At 46.0% G+C, this 26,795-nt stretch overlaps 1 protein-coding gene across 2 annotated transcripts in view; it reads left to right on the top strand.

Annotated features, from left to right (window-relative positions):
* Positions 1 to 26,795, top strand: part of KCNIP1 (potassium voltage-gated channel interacting protein 1) — a 359,325-nt gene that overhangs the window by 87,621 nt on the left and 244,909 nt on the right. For both annotated transcript variants that reach the window (XM_040344693.1, XM_040344692.1), the window contains one exon: positions 6,406 to 6,530. In XM_040344693.1, the coding sequence (XP_040200627.1) occupies positions 6,406 to 6,530 (125 nt within the window). The remainder of the gene's footprint in view (positions 1 to 6,405; positions 6,531 to 26,795) is intronic.

Here is a 26,795-nt window from a genome sequence, read left to right as displayed (position 1 = left end):
ATGTGGCAGCCAGGAGTAGGAAGGGGTGAGTGGCAGCCAGGAGGAGGCTGGGCCAAGTGGCAGTCAGCAGGTGCCCAGGCCCAGTGGCAGCACTGAATCACAGGGGCCTCCCCTCCAGATGCGACCAAAAAGACTGAAACGCATGTCACAGCTGGAGGAGGAGTCTCTGCAGGTCATTAGAGAGGCAGCTGCAATAATGAAAGCACCCCTTAACCCTGCAGAGGGCTACAGCTGCTACCTCACAGACCAGCTGCAAAGAATGGAGGAGGGACAACAGGCACTGGCAGAAGATTTATTTGCCACTGTGATTCAGAGGGGAAAAAGGGGCCTGCTGACTGAGGCCACACACCTCAGTGACCTGGCCCAGCCTTCTCCTCCTCCTCCTGCTGCCACATTCTCACCACCAGCGCCTGCAAGGGGCCGTGGCGGGAGACGTGGAAGGAATGCTGCAGGGAAGCATGGAGGGAAGGCTTTAAGGAAGACCAGAAAGTGATTCCCTGGCTTCAAGCTGATCCGCCAGAAAACGGATGTTGTTGTTGGAGTACCACAGCTTGGGGTCATGTATGATATCTGCTGCTGCTCCTGATTTCTGTGATTTGGGGACCAGAATGGGATCCCAATTAGAGGGACTCCTCATGTTATTGATTTTGTTGTTTATCATGGTGAAATCTGACTTTGGGATCCAAAGTCTGCATATATTTGGCTGATTGCTCAATTGTTGCCCTTCATCTTTTATTTTTTGGTCCAGAAAAAATGGAGATTTAATTTAAGTTAAATACTTGTCTATGTGTTTTTCTGGTGAATAGCCATAGAACATTTCAGAAATACAATGCGTAATTAAAGCGGGGGTTCACCCTATAAACGCAAAAAAAAAAAAAAAAAATTTCTTATACCATAAAATCAGGCATTGTAGCGCGAGCTACAGTATGCCTGTCCCGATTTTTTTATCCCCGTACTCACCTTGTACTCGTACATCGAAGATACCGACTCCCCTCGGGGAATGGGCGTGCCTATGGAGACGGAGGATGATTGACGGCCGGCTCTGGCGCGTCACGCTTCTCCGGAATTAGCCGAAATAGGCTTGGCTCTTCACGGCGCCTGCGCATAGCCTGTGCGCAGGCGCCGTGAAGAGCCGAGACCTACTCCGGCTGTCTTCGGGGAGAGTGACGTGCCAGGGCCGGCCATCAATCATCCTCCCTCTCCATAGGCACGCCCATTCCCCGCGGGAGCCGAAATCTTTAATGTACAAGTACACAGTGAGTACGGGGGTAAAAAAATCGGGACAGGCATACTGTAGCTCGCGCTACAATGCCTGTCTCGATGGAAAAATGATGTAAGTGAGGGTGAACTACCGCTTTAACAAAGGACACAACCTCCTTGAGGGGGGGAAACAAAAATAAATAAAATGTTGTTGTGATAACTTGATAAAAAAAAAAAACACCTGAAAAAAAAAGGGGAAGTGGAGTAAAGAAAATTATTAGGGAGATCTGGCTTTTTTTTTAAAAACATTTTTTCAGGAGATCACAAGCAAAAAGTACAAGAAGTCAGTATGTCTAAATACCATCAGCAAAACAACGTCTTTATTCTAGCAATAGAACAAAGAAAAAAATGTGCTACAATAAACGAGGCACTAATTTTAAAAATGTAGAATGTGCCATCTCCATAACGAATGCTAGTTTTACCAGAACGAGCGCTCCCGTCTCCTAATTTAGTCTGAGCATGCGTGGATTTTTAAACGATGGACGTGCCTACAGACAATCGTTTTTTTCTATCGGTTAGTTAGCCATCAGATAATTTTAAAACAAGTTCCTAGTTTTTTAACCGATTTATACACTTAAAACCTTCTGGTGAGGGTTCATCAGTTTCTATATGATGAACTAAAGTAAACCTCATTAGAAAAACATATATTTTCAAACAAGATGGCTTTGCTCATAGCATATACTGTATATGAAAAATATATAATATACGGGCCTTCTATATTCTTTTAAACCCCAATAGTCCTGACATGATGATGGGTGTAAATTATGGGGATGACGATGATGGGTGTATTATACAATGACTGGAGTCTCAGGGTTCAGACAGTGTCAGTGAGTGTGCCATTCACTGATGCCACATCATGTCTCGCCGGCTGCTTTGTAATACATGATTTAGGGGATTTCTGCCATGCCATGTACTGACTATGTTACACTACATAATAGTCACAAAGTGTGAGTACATCTTTCCTTTAATATATACAGCTATATACACCCACCTTCTTTCTTTCCTGTATATAGGACCTTCCTTTTTTATCACTGACTGCAGATATACATCATCTGTCCTGTTTATATAGCTTTATACAGGACAGATGATGTATATCTGCAGCCAGTGATGATGGAGGAAGGTCTCTATATACAGGTAAGAAGGTGGGTGTATATAGCTAGCTGTATACAGGACAGATGATGTATACCTGCATACTCTGATCTGCGAGGCTGAGCTATATACCCTGATCTGTAATGCTGAGCTATATATCCTGATCTGTGAGGCTGAGCTACTCCGTCCTGTGATGCTAGGGCTGCATACTCCTGTCCTGTGATTCTGGGGCTGTATACTCTGTCCTGTGATGCTGAGCTGTATACTCCTGACACTATGGGTGGGGTGGATGGATTACATGTGGGGTGGGGCTTATGAGAAATGGAAGGAGTCAAAGCGGAAGGGCAGGGTCTGGCGCCCCCCCCATCCTAAAACTTCACTAGCTGCCACTGGAGGAATGTGTTGTGCGTATGACAAGCACATTATGATGCCATGTACTGGGCAAGCAGTCATGAATCTGTTTGGATTGGCTGAAGGATTCCCTTCAAATTAAATGCACGTGCAAGTAAGTAACGTTAAACTTTAATGTTACAGTGATAAATTGTATAAACTCTTCCCACATTAAAGAACTGAGCTACTGCCAGCAATGAGACATAAGGTGACAAGCCTGTAGACTTTAACTTACACATTAGATGTGTGTGGGAAACTACACTGCTTTTTCAAAGTCCAAATGCACCATATTCACAGCTAGCTAGGAAGTGGGAGGGGTATGACAAATGACAGATTAAGCAAAGTGACATCTGAACAAACATTAATGCATCAAGGTGAAGGATGAATGGGAAGGACATCACATTACCAATGTCTTTAGGAGAGTTAAGGATGACGAGTGACATCTCACCAATGACTAAGGAATTCAGCAAAACTGACAGTTGACCAATCACAATGAGTAAGTGAGAGTGATTGGTGTGTCCTCTTTTGGATCTTGTTTGTTTAAATGGCACCGTTATAATTCCTCTCAGTCTTTCACAACAGTATATTACAATCACAATGAGGTTTATGTCAATTATGTGACATGGGGAAGGGGATAAATAATTTGAGTAACCTTCTGTAAAGGGTCCTGCCCTCCCCAGGCCCTTCTTGGAGAGGATGCACGCGTGAATAATTCAGCCATTGCCAGGCCTGCACATTCTGAGGAGAATGAGAAGAGTCCAATGGTGCTTTTCCTTTAATTTTTGTTGAATAGTAAGGATATGGTTCCAGAGGCAATGGGAGTTGGCCTATGCTACGGCCTGGGTCCACAGCAAGGTGACCACTTAGAAGAGTTCTGATTAGTCTATTACCTATCTTCACCTCAAAGTGGTAGTAAAGTCTTGGTATTAAAAGAAAAAATGGGTCCACCTGCAGGTTTAAGTCATACTGTAATATACTAATATGCAATGCATACTAGCAGCACAGTGACAGGGGGGCACAGAGGGGGGATCAGAAGAAGGCAGAACAGGGAGGGGCATTGGTGCTGGGGAAGTAATTCTATAATTGCCCCTCCATCTGATCACAATGATTCCCTCTCCTGTCTGGGCCCCCTGTTTGCCCAGGCCCCCTACAGGAGGGGTCCCCCCTATCAGCAGCCCTGGTCTCTTCTTTTAAAAAAAACCCTGCCTGACAGCAGATTTTGTATTTCTTTAGTTTACTACAACTTTAAGGTTCTCTAGATCAGTGTTTCTAAACTCCAGTCCTCAAGGCACCCCAACAGGTCATGTTTTCAGGATTTCCCTCAGATCAAACAACTGTGGTAATTACTAAGGCAGTGAAACTGATCAAATCACCTGTGCAAAATAATGGAAAGCCTGAAAACATGACCTGTTGGGAAACACTGCTCTAGATTGCTGATCTCAGCAAAAGGTCCACTACTAGCCTGTGAGAGGGGCTGAAGATATTTCAAAGTAGCTCTCTGTTCTGTATTGCTTGGTGTTGATTAAAGGTTCACGCAGTAAAAGCCAAGGAAGCTTAGACCTTTGTAGTGTATTATGAAAGAAGAAGAGGTGGTCACCATCTCAATAAAATCAGTGTAGTGGCCGCATCCCTAACATAATGAACAAGAAAGTTGTTCCCCCTGGAGTGGGACTTTAATAGGCCAGACACTGATATATGTAAAAAATGTTTTAATGGTACATAATAAACATGATTGCAAATGTATGTAAAAAGCATGCATCAAAAACAAGATGTGCATGTGTATGGCAAATGAACAACATATACAGTACAAACCAGCACATATAAAACAATAACATCACGACTCTCCTAAAAAGGTTGTTTCTGGTGTTTAGCCGTCATCAGGGGTCACAGATAGAGAGCAATGTGGTCATGGTTCTTTTTAGCTCAATTCGAGTGGTCTCATGAAAAAATCTCGTGAGTACAAAATGTGTAAATGGAGATACATCTGAGTGTCAATCCGACTAGAAAGGATAAAAACCAAATCCTATAGCTGAGATAGTGAGCAGCTGTGTCAAGACCCAGGACCTGATGACGGCTAAACACCAGAAATGTGTCGGGTACTAGGGAACAACCTTTTTAGGAGAGTCTTGATGTCATTGTTTTATATGTGCTGTTTTGTACTGTATATGTTGTTCATTTGTAATTCACATGCACACCTTGTTTTTGATGCATGTTTTTTACATACTGTACATTTGTAATCATGTTAATTATGTACCATTAAAACATTTTTTACATATATCAGTGTCTGGCCTATTAAAGTCCCACTCCAGGGAGAACAACTTTCTTGTTCTTTGTAGTTTTTTAACACTTTTACTAAACAGAAAAGCTGCACATACAACTGCACAAAACACACTTCATAGCATGCAAAGTATAACAAAATATGCATACGACACGCACAAGTTGACTATCTTCCAAGCAAATAAGCATGTACAATATGCATGCAAGAAGTATGCTAAACAACTACTCAACTTTGAGATTTAATCAAAATGGAATCTTCTTTGTGATTTTTTGTGAGTCCAACTGATTTCGCCTGTCCCCAGAACAACACTGGTTTCTTTGTCTTCAAGAACAACTCTACTTTTTTCTCCCACATGCTTGTTCAAAAAACCTAATCCCCTCTCCTATACTTCCTGTACAACATATCCTGGAAGGAACTTTCTCTGCTGAGCTCATTCACTATTCTGACTGGTTCATTTGGGGGACGCTTAGCTTCTAAAACAGCTAATGGTTTTAAAATGTAACTCTTCACATATAACTGTGCTATAAAATCACCAATAGCAACACACTCCCTATCTGGCTGTTTTTCTGTAGTCAGTGGTGGTGGCAATGACACTACAATATACTCCTAAAGGAATTTTTGCTGATGTTTTTTTGGGGGTATCCTCTACCTGTAAGTCTCTCTTCTCTAAACACTGAACCAAAAAGTTATAGAAAAGATTTGGTCATTGCTGGTAGGTCGGTGAATAGTTTTGTGCAACTAAAGGGCAAACTACCAGTGAAAGGCTAGGAGGGCATGTACAATTCAGCAACTTTGTAGGGGGTCATTGCTACAACGCAACAAGTACATTATGATGAAAAAGGTAATCTATTTCAAAATACCCCCTTTTGTGCCTCGCTATGTTTTGTAGGGCCTCATTCACATCTGATTTTATGCATTTATAGGTTTGTACAGGACATTTGGAGCCGGTTCACACTGGAAAAGGGTCCTCTGAGTCTTTGGCTCAGTTTCAGGTCTAAACTCAGGCAAAAATTCAGACCTGATTTGCCAGCATTTGTCAACCCTGCTTAATACTGGTAGATTAATTTCTCTTGCCTAAAAGAAACAAAAACAAAACAATAACAGGGCTAAGGAATATCTAAGCTAGAGATTTCATTTTGTTCCCTTTTTGCAGGATTGGCACTACAGAATTGCTGTAGTGATACTATACAATTGTTGATAAAGTGTTCATGTACTGTGTATGTAGTGTATATGTGGTGCATGTTTATTGTAAGAACTAGAAATGGAAGAATCTTCATGTTGTAATAATCAGTATATAAGATTTTTGTAATGTGTAAGTTTTTTTTTGTATATTTTAGGTTAGTTTTTTTTTTATTGTAACACTTAATGTGAATTATTATTTTTTCTAGACAAAATAGAAGATGAGCTGGAAATGACAACAATTTGTTATCGGCCAGAAGGACTGGAACAGCTTGAAGCACAAACAAACTTTACAAAACTAGAGCTGCAAGTTCTCTACAGGGGGTTCAAAAATGTAAGTGTATACAAATCAAATAGAAATCAGCAGATTAATTTTATTACATAATGATGTGATAACACGATAAAGGTCAGTCAACTGATACACCAAAATACTATAGTTCAAGGTGACTTGAGACCAAAAAGACAATAAAAATGTAATTTTGTAGAAATATTCAAATTGTATTCTTTTTGCCACAAAGAATCTTAACTTTCTAAAATTAAAATATATTTGAGCATTATGGGGCTCTGACAAGTTTTTCTAATTACCAATCTTTATCTATTAAAAAATATAATTCTTAGATTTAACACACAGTATAGAAACTTGAGGCTTCATACACATTTGAAATACATACTCATGTGAAAAATGAAATACAACCCTTGGAAAATGTTGACTTTTAAATACATTTAAACTAGATGTACATTTAAATATTTGATCAGTATTTACAAAAAACTTTATTCAAACAGTGCCTACAGAAAAAGATCATATATTTAGAAAATATAACAGCATTCATTTTTATAAAATAAATGAACAAAAATACAGATTTATCACATAAAAAAGGAAGTACACTTCTATATTTTCCACCACCATAAAGTTAGAATTGGGTGTTTCAGATTAGGTGCCAGTGGTTAGGACCTCCCTAGGCAGTATGCAGGTGGAACTTGTCTTATATACTGTACCAGCCAGTTTTAGAAACTGGCTGGCAAGGGATTTAAAAAGATTCATATTTTGTTATTTTATTATTCATGTTACTGTATTGAAAATAATTAAAAAGTGGCATCAATTTCAACGACTGCTAATTTGTCAAGGACATGTTTGTTCAGTAAATTCAACCCCAACATTGACCATTTGATGCTAAAAGAAGTCTCCAAGGACTACAAAATTGCGGGATCTGCAGGATCCTCTTTCAGTGGTTGGTGTTAAAATGTATGTAAGTACAATCAGAAAGAGATTGTACCAATTTAGCATGAAATTGAGATGTGGCAAAAAAAAACCCCATTAGAATGAGACTGCAATTTTCTATTGAACATACAGGCGAAGACAGGGTCTTCTGGAAGAATGTGCTGTGGACTAATGTTGTTTGCCCACAGTAAGGCCCCATACACACGGGAGGATTTATCCGCGGATACGGTCCAGCGGACCATTTCCGCGGATAAATCCTCTCGAGGATTTCAGCAGATTTTAATGCGATGGAGTGTACTCACCATCGCATTGAAATCCGCGCCGAAATCCTCTGGCGATGACGTGTCGCGCCGTCGCCGCGATTATGACGCGGCGACGTGCGCGACGCTGTCATATAAGGAATTCCACGCATGCGTCGAATCATTACGACGCATGCGGGGGATCCCTTCGGACGGTTGGATCCGGTGAGTCTATACAGACCAGCGGATCCATCCGTTGGGATGGATTCCAGCAGATGGATTTGTTTGGCATGTCAGCAAATATTCGATCTGCTGGAATCCATCCCAGGGGAGAAATATCCGCGGAAACAGATCCGCTGGAGAGTACACACCATAGGATCTATCCGCTGAAACCCATTTGCTGGGATTTTTCAGCGGATGGATTCTATCGTGTGTATGGGGCCTAACAGTTGACATGTTTGGTGAAGACTAAACACAGCATTTCAGGACAAGAACCTTCTACCAACTGTAAAGTATAGTGGTAGACAAAAAGGAGGTGATCTATTAAAATTGGAGCACGCAAAATCTGGAGAAGCTCTGCACAGCAACCAATCAACTTCCAGGTTTTATTGTCAAAGTTTAAAGCATTTGTTACTCCAACACTTTATATTCCTGATATGTCTGCTGTACCATGTACTTGTATGAGAACATATCCTGTTCTCTTTGTATTGCTTCCTTTGTGTGAAATCCTTGGTGTTCCTGCTAGTCCCCTTGCTTTCCTATTAAAAACTGACCACACAAAAATTACTTTGTTGCCGGGTTATTGCTGTATTTGTTCCGCTCCCTGGCTGTCCCCCTTAATAGAACCAACTTAGCACATTTCCAGTCTAAAGTGCTCAAGTTTATATGGGGCCCTAAAGGCTATAGGCTGGCCCACGCTACGCTATACACACACCAAGAATAAAGGGTGGGCTGGGTGTTTCGGTCCCCTTGGGCATACTATAAGGCAGCGCAGCAAGATCAATATCTAAAGGCAAGCGATCCCTTCCTACACTATTGATTTTCTTTTGTGGCGCCCCTCTAAGGCCAGACCTCCTATTATGGTGCCTACATTCTCTCATTCCTTTGTGTTATAGGATCGGATGTGCACTAATCAGGCATTGGTTTCGGCCTTTAGCTCTTTAGATCATCTATTCCATTACCCGTCTTTTCCTCTGGGAATGGAGATCAGAGCCTTCAAATAGTGGACGGACAAGGGTCTCTACCGTATAGGACATTTTTATATGTACATAGGGCCCTTTACCATGACACATTGTATTAATAATCTGGAGATGCCCCACACTGAATGGTTCCGCTTTATCCAAATTGTGCATTTCCTGTCAGGACTCTGTTCCCCCTCAGACCCTCCCTCATTAACGTCCTATGAACAATGGTGTAACAAAGATCAGGGTACCAGGGCACGGTCCTGCAACGTTATACCCAAACAAAATTGACGTCCTTGTTTTCCCACAAATCAAGCTTTCTTTTGGTGGTATTTGATCACCTCTGCGGTTTTTATTTTTTGCACTATAAACAAACAAAAAGCGATAATTTTGAAAAACAAATATTCTTTTTACTTTTTGCTATAACTTATATCCAAAAAAATAAATATATATATATTTATAAATATATATATATATATATATATATATATATATATATATATATATATATATATATATATATATATATATATATATATAAACAAATGTATACATCAGTTTAAGCCTATATATATTCTTTTACATATTTTTGTTAAAAAAATTAACAATATGCGTATATTGATTGGTTTGCGCAAAAGTTAAAGCACCTACAAAAGGGAGGATAGATTTATAGCATTTTTATTATTTTTCTTTTTTTTACTGGTAATGGCGCCGACCTGCGATTTTTAGTGGGACTGCGACATTGCGGCAGACAGATCGGCCACTTTTGACAATTTTTTTTAGAACCATTTAAACAGCAATCAGTGCTATATATAGCCACTGATTACTGTGTGAATGTCAATGACAGAGAAGGGGTTAACAATAGGGGTATGCTGCCCCTTAGTCACAATGAGAAGGCTGAGGTTCTTGTATCACCAATGTTTAATGTACATATCAAGTTCTTACACCAACACTTACATCAACACCGTAGAACTAAATAAAGACACACACACACACACACACACACACACACACACACACACACACAAACACTTTAAACCTTCAGAGAACAACACAGATAATTTTCATCCAGTTGCAAGAAAAACAGACAGGAAGCTGGCATGTAATAATGCATGGGGGAAATAAATGAACACATGCGCCATCTAGAGAAAATTAACCATATAGTCACAGAAATGTGCTTGCCAGTACAAGTAGGCGATCAAGGGGTTAATTGTGTTCCCTAGGTGTGTTATAACTGTAGGGGGAATGGGCTGTAAGGGACATGACAAAGAACATTGTTCCCAGTCACCTGCCAGAGCAGTTTCCTGTTATGCCTCTGTAATAGGCAAACACAGGTCGCCGGCAGACATCGACCCGCGGGTACGCTCCCGCAGTGTGCAGTGAGCACACTCCACTGGCGGCACGCACCAGTTGTTGCTCCTGTGCGAGCCGCCATGCAGCTATGGCGATTTGCGCAGAAGAGCCGACCTGCCGTCGTATAACGACGACGGCTGGTTGGCAAGCGGTGAAAGGATGACTGTTTTGCCTGCCTCCCTATGACAATTTGCTTCCATATGGGGTGTCTAGAGGTGGTGGGTGATACCCTTTACACAACATTAGCATTAATACTACTTTTGATGTCTGAGGATGATTGTGACTCATGTTTTGCCACTGTGCTCATATATGACCTTTCGTTATTTGTTATAATGTACAACAGAATGTACCTATGTTTCCTATTTCTTTCTGAAAAACTCAATAAAAACGATTGAAAGATAAAAACTGACCACACTTAGCAGGGGAGCACACTGTGGTCAGTTCTCTAGCTATAGTGGGAACTCAGTATGCTCTCCTCGAACGATCAGACTTGTTCTGACACCCCCCCCCCTGCTGCACAGTCATTCACTGTAAAGCTCAGTGGGCTGCTGCTTCACCTCTCCCAGCTCCTATGCAGCCGAGAACAGAGGGAATGTCATCACTTATTAAAAAAAGGGAAACAAAGGTATTTATGTTTTCTTATAGCTATGCAAACATGTTTTGCATTTCATTTATTTTAAAATGAATGGTTGTTTTACAAGGTGATCGTTAACAATCACTTTAATTTAACAAGCTAAAGTTAGAAGCTGATTGGCTACCATGCACAGCTGCACCAAATTCTGAGTGCTATAGTTTTAGTTAATACTGTATCCCCCACCATGACTTGTTGCTTTGCTGCTTTATTGCCTTGGCAGCTTGCAGTCATTGGGTCAATTATGAATTCTGCAACATATCAAAGTGTTCTTGAGGAGAATGTGAGGCCACCTGTCCAAAAGTAAGGATCCATTCACACCTAGGCATTTTAACGCCTGAAGCCCGACGCTATTGCAGCCTGCAATACGCTGGAGGGGTGATTTAACATTGTCGGCTATGGAGATGGTTCACATGTCCACGCCGAACGCCGAAACGCCGTACGCCTGAAGCTCAAAACAAGTCCCGGACGCTTTTTTCCAGGCGGCTTTCGGCGTTCGGCATAGCCGACAATGTTTTAATCACCCCTCCGGCGTATTGCAGGTTAAAAATGGGACAAAATGCCGCAATTTGTCGCGGCAAATCACGGTACAATACGCCGCTTTCAGGTGTGAATGCAGCCTTAAAGTGGAACCAAAGGTAGGTCTTTCAACCCAATATTGATCCTAAGCACACTAACAAACTCACCAAGGAATGGCTCAGAAGAAGAAATAAAGTCAACGCCCTGATTTTAGTTCAATTTACAAGTGTGTGTGTGTGTGTGGGGGGATTTGAAATGGGCAGTTCATACAAGGAAACCCACACACATTTTGCAACATAAGACATTTTCATGGTCAAAAATCTTACCACAATAAGTAATTTCTGTTGAGTGGGCAATACCAGTTTTTCATCATCGTCTGGGATGAGTTAAACAACCCCCCCCCCCCCCCCGATCGGTTCACATCAGAACATGCGAACAGGCAAAAAATATATGCGAACATCCGAACACTGTTTAAGTCTATGGGGCACAAACATGAAAAATCAAAAGTGCTCATTTTAAAGGCTTATATGCAAGTTATTGCCATAAATAAATTATGGGAACCCAGGTACTGCCACAGGGGACATGTATAAATGCAAATAAAAGTTTTAAAAATTACAGTTTAAGGAGCAGTAATTTTAAGAATGCCTAAAGTGAAACAATAAAAATTTAATTTTCCTTTAAATATCTTGCCTGTGGGGTCCCCTTAGTCTGCCTGTAAAGTAGCACATATGTCTGGTGTGTTTTACAGTCCCGCAGCAAAATGACATTTCTAAAGGACAAAATGTCAATTAAACTTGCTCGCGGCTGTAATGTATTGCCAGCTCCCGGTAATGTAGATAAAAATCAAGGAAAAAAATGCATGGGTTCCCTCCAGTCCATACCAGGCCCTTTGGGAAAGCCGGAAATAGCTTGTAGCATCTTGAATGGTTTATTGGGCAGAATACACTTTTAACACAATGGGTTAGATAACAAGGTAGGGCTGACTCATGGATACTCCCCCCTCCCCTCTAGCAACACCTTAGCAGACAACTACTGTATATAAATAACATGTTAGTTAACACAGCACTTAGGGCAGCCCAGGTGACCAGACAGCCCGTCTCCGGAAGTCAATATGATCAGCTCTTTCAATGTTAATGTTGTTCAGAATTAACAACTAAGAATAGTCTTTGGGCAAATCCAAGAAAACAGTTTCTCAAAAATGTAACAAAAGGAGGAATATAGCAATAACAAATAACAGGGTGAATGTGACAGAAAAGGTCCCTGTAGCCAGTGTCCGCGACAGTGCCATCTCCTGTCCCATAGTCCGGCAGACCCAACTAGATCCACCACAGGGCTGTCCGGGAGAGTCTTATAGTTCAGTTTGCCGGGAAAGTCCATCAGTGTTCCCATTCTGCTTTCCTGGCCGATACTGAATGGTAAAATTGTAAGGCTGCAGGGCCAAGCTCTATCGTAACTAATGTCCATTATCCCCGGAGACCCAATTAAGCCAGATTAATGGATTGTGATCGGTGAGCACCGTAAAAGATTGTCCGTAGAGATAAGGTTGGAATTTCTTGAGCGCCCACACCAGTCCCAAACATTCCTTCTCCACGGCTGCATAACTAACTTCCCTGGGTAGCAGCTTCCGACTGATGTAGGCCACGGGGTTCTCACCGCCATCAGGTCCTACTTGGCTCAGTACTGCCCCCAGCCCAAATCTGTGTGGACACAAAAACGTTTGGTTGGGTCAGGGGCAGCTAGAACAGGAGCCAAAGCTAGTGCATTCTTTAATTGTTGGAGGGCAGCGTCACTCTCTGGAGACCACAGTACTTGTCGGGGGAGGTGCTTCTTAGTCAGGTCAGTCAGGGGTTTAGCAATGGAATTTTATATTTTGGGACAAACTTCCTATAGTATCCAGCTGTGCCGAGTAACGCCATTACCTGGGTTTTAGTACCGTGGGTCAGCCACTTGGCAACTGCCTCAATCTTAGTAGGCTCGGTTAGTTGTTGTCCACTTCCTACTCGATGCCCAAGGTACTGTACCTCGGACATCCCTATGCTGCATTTTTATGGCTTAAGCATTAGCCTTGCAGCCTTGATGCGGTCTAACACGACACCCAGGTGAACCAGATGGTCCTCCCAGGTATCACTGTAGATCGCAATGTCGCCCAGATATGCACAAGCATAGTCCTGGAGGCCTTCGAGGAGTTGATCTACCATCCTCTGGAAAGTCGCGGGTGCATTCTTCATCCCAAATGTCATTACTTTAGACTGGTATAGGCTAAATGGGGTAATGAACGCCGACTTCGGAATAGATTACGCATCCAGAGGAATTTGCCAGTACCCTTTGCATGGGTCGAGGGTTGTCAGGAATTTTTCCCCGAGCAATGCGATCTAACAGATCATCCACCCGGGGCATAGGGTAAGCATCAGTGGTGATGCAATCATTTAATCTGCGGTAGTCTACGCAGAAGCGAGTCGTGCCATCTCGCTTCGAGACAAGGACAACCGGGGAAGCCCAGGGGCTGCTGGATGGCTCAATGACTCCCAACTCAAGCTTCTCCTTAATTTCACGACACATTCCCTCTCTCACTGTGTCAGGTATCCGGTAAGCTGTCTGTCTTAGTGGCAGCTGTCCTGGAGTCTGCACTCGGTGCACTGCCATAGTAGTGTACCCAGGGACTGTGGAGAACATTTCCCTTCTCTGACTAAGGACCTGTCTAGCTTGTTTTCTCTGCCTCTGCCCTAGCTGGTCATCAAGCTTTACCTCTTCTGATCTTTCCCACTATGCTTTCAACATGTTCACATGAAAGGTCCGTCGGACTCTTTCATCCGAACATTTAGCCATGAGGTAGGTTGTGTCACAGAGCTTTGCTACAACCCGGTAAGGTCCCTGCCAAGTGGCCTGTAACTTGTCCTGATTGGTTGGTCTGAGGGCAAGAACCTTCTGCCCAACCTCAAGAGTGTGGTTCCAGGCGTAACGATCGTACCATTGTTTCTGCCAACTTTGTGCAGCCCGAAGGTTCTCCTGGATAGTGTCCGTGAGCTCCTTCAGTCTGTCCCTAAACTCAAGGACGTATGCTAGGATAGAGGACCCTTGGGGATCAATTCCCCCTTCCCATTGTCTCTGACTAGATCTAGGGGCCCCCTCACCGCCTGCCATACAGTAACTTAAATGGGGGGAACCCGGTAGATTCCTGCGGCACCTCCCGATAAGCAAAGAGAAGGTGCGGCATATATCTCTCCCAATCCCTGTGAGAGGTTGAGAATGTCCTAAGCAGCTGTTTCAGTGTTCCATTGAACCTCTCCGCCTGTTGGTCTGGGAAGGATAAGGAGAGCTCTGTAGGGGCTTTATCCTACAGAGCCACCATAACTGCTTCGTGAGCTCAGCAGTGAACTGGGTCCCCTGGTCGGAGATGATTTTTCAAGGGAAGCCCACCCTGGCAAAGATCCAGAGCAAGGCATCAGTCATGGTTTCTGCGTGGATATTTGCCAGGGGAATGGCCTCCAGGTACCGGGTGGAATAATCCACAACGGTAAGGATATATCTCTTCTCAGAAGGGCTAGGTCGGGGCAATGATCCTACCAGGTCTACGGCAACACGGCTAAAGGGTTCATCAATGATAAAGGGTGCAGGGGAGCTTTCAGTGGGCCCCCATGCTTATCCATCCTCTGGCATGTGTCACAGGTCCGCAGGGCTGGTGCAAGGATTTTTGACACCCTAGGCGAAACCTAATTTTGCTTCGCCCCTTGGCTCCACCCCTGACCCCACCCCCTTTGCCCTGCCCATGTATACCCCACCTTTCTAACAAAGCGTCCATAAAATGCAGCCTCACCAGCGCCCATCAAATGCAGTGTCAACAGCACCCATCAAATGCAGTGTCACCAGCGCCCATCAAATGCAGCCTCACTAGCGCCCATCAAATACAGTGTCACCAGGGCCCATCAAACACAGCCTCACTAGTGCCCATCAAATACAGTGTCAACAGCACCCATCAAATGCAGTGTCACCAGTGCCCATCAAATGCAGTGTCAACAGCACCCATCAAATGCAGTGTCACCAGCGCCCATCAAATGCAGTTTCACCAGCGCCCATCAAATACAGTGTCACCAGCGCCCATCAAATACAGCCTCACTAGTGCCCATCAAATACAGCGTCACCAGCGCCCATCAAATGCACTGTCACCAGCGCCCATCAAATGCAGTGTCACCAGTGCCCATCAAATACAGCGTCACCAGCGCCCATCAAATACAGCGTCGACAGCGGCCATCAAATACAGTGTCGCCAGCACCCATCAAATACAGCCTCACCAGCGCCCATCAAATGCAGCCTCACTAGCGCCCATCAAATGCAGCCTCACCAGCGCCCATCAAATGCAGCGTCACCAGCGCCCATCAAATGCAGCGTCACCAGCGCCCATCAAATACAGCCTCACCAGCGCCCATCAAATGCAGCCTCACTAGCGCCCATCAAATGCAGCCTCACCAGCGCCCATCAAATGCAGTGTCACCAGTGCCAATCAATGCAGTGTGTGTGTGTGGGGGGGGGGCATTTGGCAGCTATTTTAATACACATACACATTTTAAAATTTCATGGCAATAATCATGAGAGGGGTTCAGGGATCAGGATACTCCAAAACGAAACTAGCAATCAACAGGAGGACAGTCTTCAACCTAAGTCCTCATAAATGCAGTTACACGAGAAGTTGTCATCACATATACGATATACAACAGTTTTTACTCTCCACACCAGTGTCACCAGGTGACGGTCTTGGGCTCAGCAAACTTCTGACAATATGACAGGTGACCCTGTTAATTGCTGCCTGTCCCTCGCTCGCATGATCAACTCTGCTGTACTGTGTACCTGTCTGCTTTCTCTGTGTTGGTGCCTCTTCCAGGCTCCACCACCTGTCCCCATTTCCGGGAGCCGCCGCCAGGTCCCATTGCCATGCTATATCCCACGATGCATCATCCATGTCCGCTCCAGACACGGCCAGGAGAGTGGGGGGGGGGGTTGGCGCTGTGCTGCCTGACACTGTAGAGAGAAGTGAGAGCGGCCTGTGGACACAAAGAGGGGGGGGCGGTTGCCTGGTTCTGAACGGAGAGTGTAGAGGGGGATTGCTGGACGCATGTGAGACAGTGTCAGAGGCTCAGAGCGGAGAGCTCAAGCCACGCGGGGGGGGGGGGGGGGGTGTCAGCGCTGCTGCTGCTTGCACAGGGTCCCAGCTTGCACAGGGTCTGCCTCATGTAGAATTCCAATATTCTCCTCACTTGGGTAAGTCACATCATCTCTCTCAAGACAGTGTGCAGCAGCCCGGACAGGTCCAAGAGGCCTGTGGTTTCGCTTGTCCTGGGAAACATTCTGTGGACAATACCTCACATGCCCTGCTTGGTTGCATCTGTAGCAGAGGTCCCCTTTCCCTCGTGAAGATGGTAGCTGAGTGGGACAGGAGATCGAAACATGAAGCGTGACCCAATCTGCTGTATCAACACCTTGGAGCCTGCAATGCCGCTCAAACATTTGCAGGTAAACATCCATCTCATCTTCCCAATCTTGAAACATGCGGAATGCGGCATAGGGTAGCTTTTTGCGGGCCACTGGAGCTTCCCAGTTGGACATAACTGATGCTCCTTGGTCTTGCTGGAGTTCAGCCATTCGCAACTGGGACACCTCTCGTAACACTTGACTAATAACCTCCTGCGGGGGGTGAGTACCATACAAGGCCAATTGCCACTGGATGTCATGCTGGAACTCTGTCGCCTCTTAGGTATCTGCTGGTGGGTTGCTGGCCTGGTCAATTTCCATTAGTTTGGTGATGAGAGTCGCTTTAGATTTGATACTGGAGACTTTTCTACGGGCTTCCAAGAGATCCTTCAAGGTGCTGCGCTTGAGTCTGGCATAGTGATTTTCCATCTGCTGTTAGGTGCAGAGGGTCCTGGTGGTGGTTTGGGTGTGCCTAGGTAGGAGGAAGCATCTCACTGCTTGCCACCAATTGACGGATCCTATCCCACACTCCGCTGAGTCCTTCCGTCAGTAATACCGCTTCCTCCAGTATGACCATCAGAGACATATATTAATATAGCTGCATTGAATACAAGTCTAGCCGGAAATAGCTTGTAGGATCTTGAATGGTTTATTGGGCAGAATACAGACTTTTTATACACTTTTTGTCACGTACCTGGTAGGAGTCTGATATGATGAGGTTGGCCTCCCTTGTATCTCCAGCCCAGAACCCCTCTGAGGGTGAGACAGATGGCGGTTCAGGTTAGGAGGAACACGATTGCCTGTGAGTGTTGTTTGGAGTGCTGTCAGGTGGAGGTGAAGACAGAATACACTGGTAAAGCAGCAGGCACTGACTAGATGGTGTGGAGAGAACAGCTGGAGTTAAAAGGGAACTCCAACCCTCTAGCAGAGTCAGGGTGAACAAGTAGCAGGAACTTCCGGGATGCGGTGGTCAGAGGATAGCCGGGTTGATAACAGACAGGCAGCAAGGTACACAGGGATCAGCAGGAGCAAGGTCGGATGGATAGCCGGGATCAGAAGCCAGGAATGCAGGAGGAATCAGAGTCCAGAGGGAGAGTCAAGGCAAGCCGGGTCGGTAACAGGAATCTTGGCAGAACATACAGGCGTCAGGAAATCAGGGAACTGCTGAAGACCAGTCAGCACCGCCTGATGGTCAGAGCTCTCTTTAAATAGGCATCAGGAAGGATCTTCCTGTCACATGATGAGCCTATGGCTCCCATTTCTTCTACTGGCAAGATTGCCAGTACTTCTTCTATGGCCATTTCTTCTACTGGCAAGATTGCCAGTACTTCTTCTATGGCCATTTCTTCTACTGGCAAGATTGCCAGTACTTTTTCTATGGACATTTCCCTGACACTCCGTCCTTTCCTTACATTGCCCCCCCCCCCCCTTACGGGCAGCCTCTGGATGCCCCTCAGGGCTCTCTTTTCTTCCGGGCCATTGCCCTTCCATTTGACAAGGAACTGAGTAAGATTATTTCTACGTCTACAGTCCAATACAAACTCTACTTTAAATTCCTCGTTCCCTTCGATTAGCACAGAAGGGGGAACTTCAGAGACCCGGTAGGGAAGGGGTTTGGCAAGGTTGGTTCAATAAGGAAATGTGAAATACCGGGTGCATCTTCAGATTCTTGGGTAACACCAATTTGAAAGCCACTGCATTGATCTTTCGTTTCACAGGGAAGGGGCCCAAAATTTTGGGACCAAGTTTCTTTGAGGGACAACTTAATTTTAGATTGGTCCTGGATAGTCAGGCTTTATCCCCAGGCTCCAGGTTCAGATTGCCTCTTCTCTTCTTGTCAAAGAACTTTTTGTTACTTGCTTGAGACTTAGAGATTGCATCCTGTAGCACCTGATTGTTGGTAGAAAATAAGTTTAACCGGTCTTGTACAGCAGGTACGGGAGATTCAACAAGTAGTTCTGGTAGAAAGGATGCATGATAGCCAAGATTAGCGAAGAAAGGGGATTGATTGGTTGCTGAGTGCATGGTGTTGTTATATGAGAACTCTGCAAGCGGAAGGAGGGATAGCCAACGTCTTGTGCGAAGGAGGAGAAACACCGTAGGTACTGCTCAAGGGTTTGGTTCGTCCTCTCAGTCTGACCGTTGGTTTGTGGATGATATGGAGAGGAGAGACGAAGTTCAATATTTAGTGCTTCACATAAGGCCCTCCAAAATCTAGAGGTGAATTGTACCCCTCGGTCGGAAATAATACTGTCGGGAATACCATGCAATCTGACAATCTCCTTGATGAAAGCCGTGGCCGTTTCTGTAGCAGAAGAAGTGCCTTGCAAGGGTACAACGTGAGCCATCTTAGTGAGGCGATCCACCACGACAAAGATGGTATTAAGTCCTCAGATGGGGGAAGTTCCACGATAAAATCCATGGAGATCATGCTCCATGGTTTCTTAGGTACAGGGAGAGGTCCCAGAAGTCTTGGTTCTGTCCGTTTTATTTCGAAGACATGTAATACAAGATTTGACATATCTCTAAGGCCGCGTACAGACGGCTTGTACACACCATCAGATCAAAATCCGCGCGGAAAACATCCGCGGTGACGTGTCCGCACCGTGGACGCGACAATGACGCGGCGACGTGCGCGACGCTGGAAGGTAAATTCTTCCACGCATGCGTCGAATCATTCCGACGCATGCAAGGGATGGGGATCGGACGGACTTATCCGGTGAGTCTGTACAGACGACCGGATAAGTTCGAGGGACAGGATTCCAGCGGATAGATTTCTTAGCATGCTAAGAAATTTTTATCTGCTGGGAATCCGTCGACTGGACAAATGTCCGCCGAAAATTGTCCGCTCGGGCCTACACACGACCGGATCTATCCGCTGGAGCAGATAAATCCCAGCAAATGGGTTTCTGCGGATAGATCCTATGGTGTGTACACGCCAGCGGATCTGTTTCCGCGGAGAAATCTCCTCTGGGATAGATTCCAGCAGATCGGATATTAGCTGACATGCACAACAAATCCATCTGCTGGAATCCATTCCAACGGATGGATCCGCTAGTCTGTACAGACTTACCGGATCCATCCGTCCAAAGGGATTCCCCGCACGCGTCGTAATGATTTGACGCATGCGTGGAATTCCTTATATGACAGCGTCGCGCCCGTCGCCGCGTCATAATAGCGGCGACGGCGCGACACGTCATCGCCAGAGGATTTCAGCGTGGATTTCAATGCGATGGTGTGTACACGCCATCGCATAGAAATCTTCTGAAATCCTCGAGAGGATTTATCCGCGGATACGGTCCGCTGGACCGTATCTGCGGATAAATCCTCTCGTGTGTATGGGGCCTTAGACCCGGGGGGAAAGGTGATGTGAAACACAAAATGAGAGAAAAACAATACCCATCTTGCTTGTCGAGGTCTTAACCGTTTAGCCGTCCTTAGATATTCTAAATTTTTGTGATCCGTGAAGATGAGAATCGGATGAGAGGCTCCTTCCAGGAGGTAGCACCATTCTTCAAGCGCAGCTTTAATAGCAAGCAATTCCCGGTCCCCAACGTCATAGTTCCTCTCGGACGGGTTTAGTTTCTTGGAGAAGAAGGCCATAGGGTGAAGCAGGGACTTAGGACCCTGACGTTGGGACAATATAGCCCCGACTGCATTTTTGGAGGCATCGACCTCCAATACAAAGGCCAAGGCAGGGTCGGGGTGCTTCAGGATGGGAGCTGAGGTAAACAAGTTCTTTAATTGCTCAAAGGCCTCTTGAGCTTTGGGTGTCCACTGGAAAGGAATATGCTGCTTGGTTATTTGCGTGATGGGGGAAATAATGCCAGAAAAGTACTTAATAAATTTCCTGTAGAAATTGGCAAATCCCACGAACCGCTGAACGGCTTTCCTGTCAGTAGGAGCAGGCCATTCCAGCAGGCCATTCCAATAACAAGTCCAAGGAAATGTGTAATTTGTTTTTCAAAATCAAATTTTTCAGCTTTTGCGTAAAGAGAGTGTTTCCTGAGTCGGTCCAAGACTTTCTTGACATGGATCTGATGAGATTCGAGGGATTCAGAGAAAATCAGAATGTCATCTAAATAGACTATGACAAACAAATCAAGATAGTCCCGAAAAACATCATTCACTAGGTGCTGGAAAGTAGCTGGGGCATTGCAGAGCCCAAATGGCATAACTAGATACTCAAATTGACCAAAACGTGTTCGAAAAGCCGTCTTGCATTCATCCCCTTCCCTGATTCTAACCAAGTTGTATGCCCCTCTCAAGTCTAGTTTTGAAAATATCCGTGCCCTCCGCAGCGTCTGGAACAGTTCGGGAATCAGGGGAAGAGGGTACTTGTTTTTAACAGTAATCATGTTAAGGTCCCGGTAATCGATGCAAGGTCTTAAGGAGTGATCTTTCTTCTCCACAAAGAAGATACCGGCACCTGCAGGTGACGTGGATGGTCGGATGAACTTTTTTTTCTATATTTCATCAATGTAGGCACGTAAAGCTTCCAGTTCGGGTTCAGAGAGGGGGTAGATTCGGCCAAAAGGGATCTCGGCCCCTGGTAATAGCTCAATAGGGCAATCATATGTCCTGTGGGGCGGAAGAGTGTCATGGTAGGCCGGTGGTATTAGTTTAATGGTTTCAGGGTCAGGTTGAAGACTCAGAAGGGGAGCAGTGTTAACACTCTTTTCCGGAAAACAGTGCTCCAGACAGTAGTTGGAAGAGAAGGTGACAACCCCAGGAGGCCAGTCAATGTGCGGGTTATGGGCTCTTAGCCATGGAACGCCAAGGATGATGGGAAACATAGGTGATGCTATGACATCTAATCGGAGGAATTCATGGTGACCTGAAGGGGTTTGACAAAAAATAGGTGCAGTCTCTTGTGTGACCGGGCCTGATTTAATGCCAGAGCCGTCCGCCAAGTGGACATGGAATCCATGTCTCTTGGTACACACGGGAAGCTGATGCAGAGAGACAAATGTGGAATCCACAAAACAGCTGCAGGCCCCAGAGTCTATGATTGCTGACACGGGAAGCATCTTTCCGGCAAACTGGAGGATGACTGGGAGGGAAAGTTGTGAGCGACCCTCTCCAAGAAGATGTTCCAAGTGGGGCCGTTGGGAACAGGCTCTGGTGGTCCTTGCTGGACAAGTCTGTAGAAAGTGACCTGCCTCCCCACAATAGAGACACAAGTTAGCACGTCGTCATCTGAGACGTTCTGCCGGGGTAAGGGGTGCTCTTGGAAAGCTCCCTTTGGTAGGCCTTATGTTGAGCCTCCTGGCTGGGAGGTGTAGTAGACAGATCAGGCCTTGAAGCCACAGAAAGGATCCCTTCAGTTTTCTCCGCCTGTCTTTCGCGTAACCGGCGGTCGATCTGAGTGGTCAGACTAATCAGGTCTTCCAAAGATGCTGGGATTTCAACTCTGGCTAGTTCATCCTTTACGGAGTCGGAAAGACCGTGACAAAACCAGTGGCGAAGGGCAGGAGAATTCCATTGGGTGTCAGTACTTAGAACACGAAAGTCAGTGACATAGTCCTCAACAGGTCTTGACCCTTGTTGTAGCTTACTAAGTCTGGATTCTGCCGACTGCTGACAGAAGGGATCGGCATATAATTGAGCCATGGCTGAAAAGAAAGAGTCTGTGGTAGCCAGGACAGGGTCACGCTGCTCTCGGAGGTGATGAGCCCAGGAAAGAGGTTCGTTCAACAAAAGGGTGATCACAAACCCCACCTTAATGTCCTCAGAAACGAAAGTCCGGGGTAACAGGGAGAAGTAAAGTTCACAGGAGTTGCGGAAGGTTCTAAACATTTCACAGAAAACCGTTCGGGAATAGGCACCCTGGGTTCAGGAGGAGGAGGAATCAATCCAAAGGAAGAGCTTGACTAGAGTCATCTGCGACTGAACGAGAAGCTGGGGCTGGTGCAACATTGCCTTTGTGCGAGAATCACTCATCCATGCAACTGAGGTCCTTCTCTAAATTCTGTATAATATAAGCAAGTGCAGAACTTGTCTATTGGTGGAGAAGCCTCCCTTTCAGACTCCATTCCTGGCTGACTGGTACTGTCACGTACCTGGTAGGAGTCTTATATGATGAGGTCGGACTCCCTTGTATCTCCAGCCCAGTACCCCTCTGAGGGTGAGACAGATGGCGGTTCAGGTTAGGAGGAACACGAGTGCCTGTGAGTGTTGCTTGGAGTGCTGTCAGGTGGAGGTGAAGACAGAAGACACTGGTAAAGCAGCAGGCACCGGCTAGATGGTGTGGAGAGAACAGCTGGAGTTAAAAGGGAACTCCAACCCTCTAGCAGAGTCAGGGTGAACAAGTAGCAGGAACTTCCGGGATGCGGTGGTCAGGGGATAGCCGGGTTGATAACAGACAGGCAGCAAGGTACACAGGGATCAGCAGGAGCAAGGTCGGATGGATAGCCGGGATCAGAAGCCAGGAATGCAGGAGGAATCCAGAGGGAGAGTCAAGGCAAGCCGGGTCGGTAACAGGAATCTTGGCAGAACATACAGGCATCAGGAAATCAGGGAACTGCTGAAGACCAGTCAGCACCGCCTGATGGTCAGAGCTCTCTTTAAATAGGCATCAGGAAGGATCTTCCTGTCACATGATGAGCCTATGGCTCCCATTTCTTCTACTGGCAAGATTTCCAGTACTTCTTCTATGGCCATTTCTTCTACTGGCAAGATTGCCAGTACTTCTTCTATGGCCATTTCTTCTACTGGCAAGATTGCCAGTACTTCTTTCACGGACATTTCCCTGACACTCCGCCCTTTCCTTACACTTTTAATGCAACGGGATAGATAATGAGGTAGGGCTATATTGGCCAGGTTTTTCTGTGCCCATGACATGATAGGCTGGACTTCTCGGAGTAAGGTGGATTTCCGAGTCCCCCTTGTCTCTTCACATAGGAGACCGCTGTGGTGTTGTTCATTCTCAATAAAACTGATTCCCCTTTCAGGAGATGACTGAAGGCCTGAAGGTCACACCAGGCTGCCCGCAGTTCCAGGACATTTGAACCTGGGTTGTGGAGATGGGCATCCCACTTGCCTTGTGCCAGCTCTGACGTGCAATGGGCTCCCCATCTGACACTGCTGGCAGCAGTTGTGACTGTGACCCACAAGGCTGGAGTGATGGAGTGGCACGTGAGCAGGTTCCTGCATTGTAGCCACCAGAAGAGTTTGTTTCTCATTACTGTCATTATGTGAATACGTTGGTTGCTGTCTTCTGGAGAAACCCTGTCTAGAAAGGGAGTAGCCTCCACAGAGACCATTTGACCATGGGGGTCGTAGAGACCATTGTGCTGATGATTTTTAGGCACTGTTAGGCTTTCAGACGTGAGAAGGTTAGAGCCTGTGACACTCTTCCTCGTATGACTGGGATCTTCTCCATTGGCAGAGAAATGGTACTTTCCACATTGTCGAACTGGGCCCCTAGGTATACCAGGCACTGTACTGGTTCCAGATGGCTTTTCTCTAGGTTTAGCAGCCAAATCAAACTTAAGCAGTGTGGTAGTGATCTGAGCTCTGTGGATCAGCAGCTGCTCCTTGTCTTGGGATAGCAACAAAAGGTTGTCGAAATCGTGGTACAGCCGTATTCCTTTTGTTCTGATTAGGGCCACCATGGCCAGAAGAATTTTCGAGAATACCCAAGGTATGGTTGGAACCCCTTGGAATTCTTCACCTTATGGGACAGGCAACACGGCTCCCTGCACCATCAGCGAATCAGCATAGGACAGTTTTCTTCTGAACGCGGTAGAAGACCGTACTGGTGGTCCAGTCGTCTGAGATTAAAGCCACCCAGACGTGTCAGTAGAGAAGCAAGTGTGCCCCCACCTGACCCACCTTGGTGGGCCCAATCTCAAAATGACTTAGCCGGTTAGCCGTGACTGAGGATAGCATAGTACGGCCAACAGGCAGATGGGATCGATTGAAGCCTCCCGAGAAAGGCCATTGCCAGCTTCAACTCTTGGATGGCTGAGCCCCTGGCCAGTTCTTTTGAAACGCCCCTGAGCACTGAATCCACATTCTCTGTCCAGGCTTCCACTGCCTTGGACATGGTCATGAGGGACAATACAAGCTTGGTCTATTCTCTCCAGCGTCCTCCAGAGAAAGTGTAAGGTGCTTAGCCATCAGGGCCATGTCTTCCAAGGGAGCATTTTCCAAGTGCTTTATGTCTTCTCCCTTGAAGGGATAGAGCCTTAAGGTTTTATTTGATAAAGAGGTCTTCCTGTCCATGTTCCCCATTCCTCCAAAATAATGTTTTTCAACTCTGATAGGAGTGGAAAATTAGAGCGTCCCTTCCCCAAGTGCTTAAATAATTTTCTTTGCTTAGCTAGGGAAGTCGAAGCCTTCAAGAAACTCATCTCCCTCCACTTCTCTATCTAAAGACCTTGGAGACGCATCATAAGGCTGGGATAGGCCTGCATACTCTTGGGCCTCATCAGCCAGGGAGACGGATATAGTGGTGGACTGGCTCCGTGTGCGGTTTGTACTCCATTCCTGTAGGGACTGCTGCTCCACACGCTTCACTAGAGACTCCATTTGTTGCTTTTCAGTCTCTTTTTCCCCAACCGCCTGGGCATAGCATGGGTCACATAAAGATTTGCCCTCCAGGACTCGTGTCTCACATTCCCAGCAGGCTCTGTGATCAGAGCAGCTGTGAAGGTGGTGGTTGCGGTGTCTGGAGGAGGAATGAGAACATCTCCTCTGCTGGTGGGTCCTAGACGGGGAGTCACGTCTGGACCTGGATGAAGAATGCTGACATTGTGACCTGGCAAGGTCTCTGTCGTCTCGAGTCATAATTTTTCTAACCTAGAATTGGTTTAAAAAAAAGGAAGGCAGGGAGAAAGCGCAGAGGCTGGCGTTAAGACATATTATCCAACCATGAGCTACCCCAGCCCCTCCCCCTCAGCTGCACGTACCATGTGCGTGAGGGCTAGCTGCATGGAGGTGGTGACCTGTCCAGGAAGGTCAGTCAAATGGATCTCACAACCTGCAGGTAGCACCCAGAAAACCTAGAACAAATGCCAGGGACATAATGACACCCAAAAAGTCGATACTTCCCCAATAAGAAGGTCACTCTTCCATGACCAAGCTGGAGCCAAAGGCCCCGTACACACGACCGAACATGTCCGCTGAAACTGGTCCGCGGACCAGTTTCAGCGGACATGTTCGGTCATGTGTACGGCCTATCGGACAGGTTTCCAGCGGACATTTGTCCAGCTGACCGTTTTCCAGAGGACAAAAATTTCTTAGCATGCTAAGAAACATGTCCGCTGGAAGCCTGTCTGTCGGACATGTTCGGTCGTCTGTACAGACTCACCGTACATGTCCGCTCGGCCGAAAGCCCTCGCATGCGTCGAAGTGATTCGAAGTATGCGTGGAAGCATTGACCTTCCAGGGCCGCGCACGTCGCCGCGTAATCGTCGCAGGGCCGGCGCGGCCACGTCACTGCGTATCGTGTCTGCGCGGATTTCTGTTTGATGGTGTGTACAACCATCAGACAGAAATCCGGCAGCGGACTGTCCGCTGAAAACGGTCCAGCGGACCTTTTTCAGAGGACAGTCCGTCCGTGTGTACGAGGCCTTACTGTCAGAGAATCAGGTAGACCAGTACTGTGTGACTGCACAGAGGAGACCAACAAGGTATGTAGTGAAATAAAAAAGGTGTTTATTTACAAACATGTGAAGACAACCAGTGCACAAACAACAAATAGTATATACAAATCAAGGGGAGATACCGTAATCGTAAACAAAAGCCAGGCCAAGGTCATACACCAGGGGATGTCAGCAGAAGGGTGAGGACGGGAACACAACAGAGCAGGGAGCGGATGGATGGACAGGCTGCGGGGCAGGAATCCAAGGGGAACAGGATCCAGGGTAAACAGGCAATAGGAAGGATAAGCCTAGGATGGGCTCGGGACAGGGATCAGGTCGGGTCGGAAGCAGGGTCAGGCTAGCAGGCTTCAGGGTCAGGCTAGCAGGCTTCAGGGTCAGGTTTG

Source organism: Rana temporaria, chromosome 3, assembly GCF_905171775.1.
Source record: "Rana temporaria chromosome 3, aRanTem1.1, whole genome shotgun sequence".
In the NCBI taxonomy this organism is placed as follows: domain Eukaryota; kingdom Metazoa; phylum Chordata; class Amphibia; order Anura; family Ranidae; genus Rana; species Rana temporaria.
The sequence above is the reverse complement of the archived record's forward strand: the minus strand, read 5'-3'. Positions and strand labels throughout refer to the sequence as shown.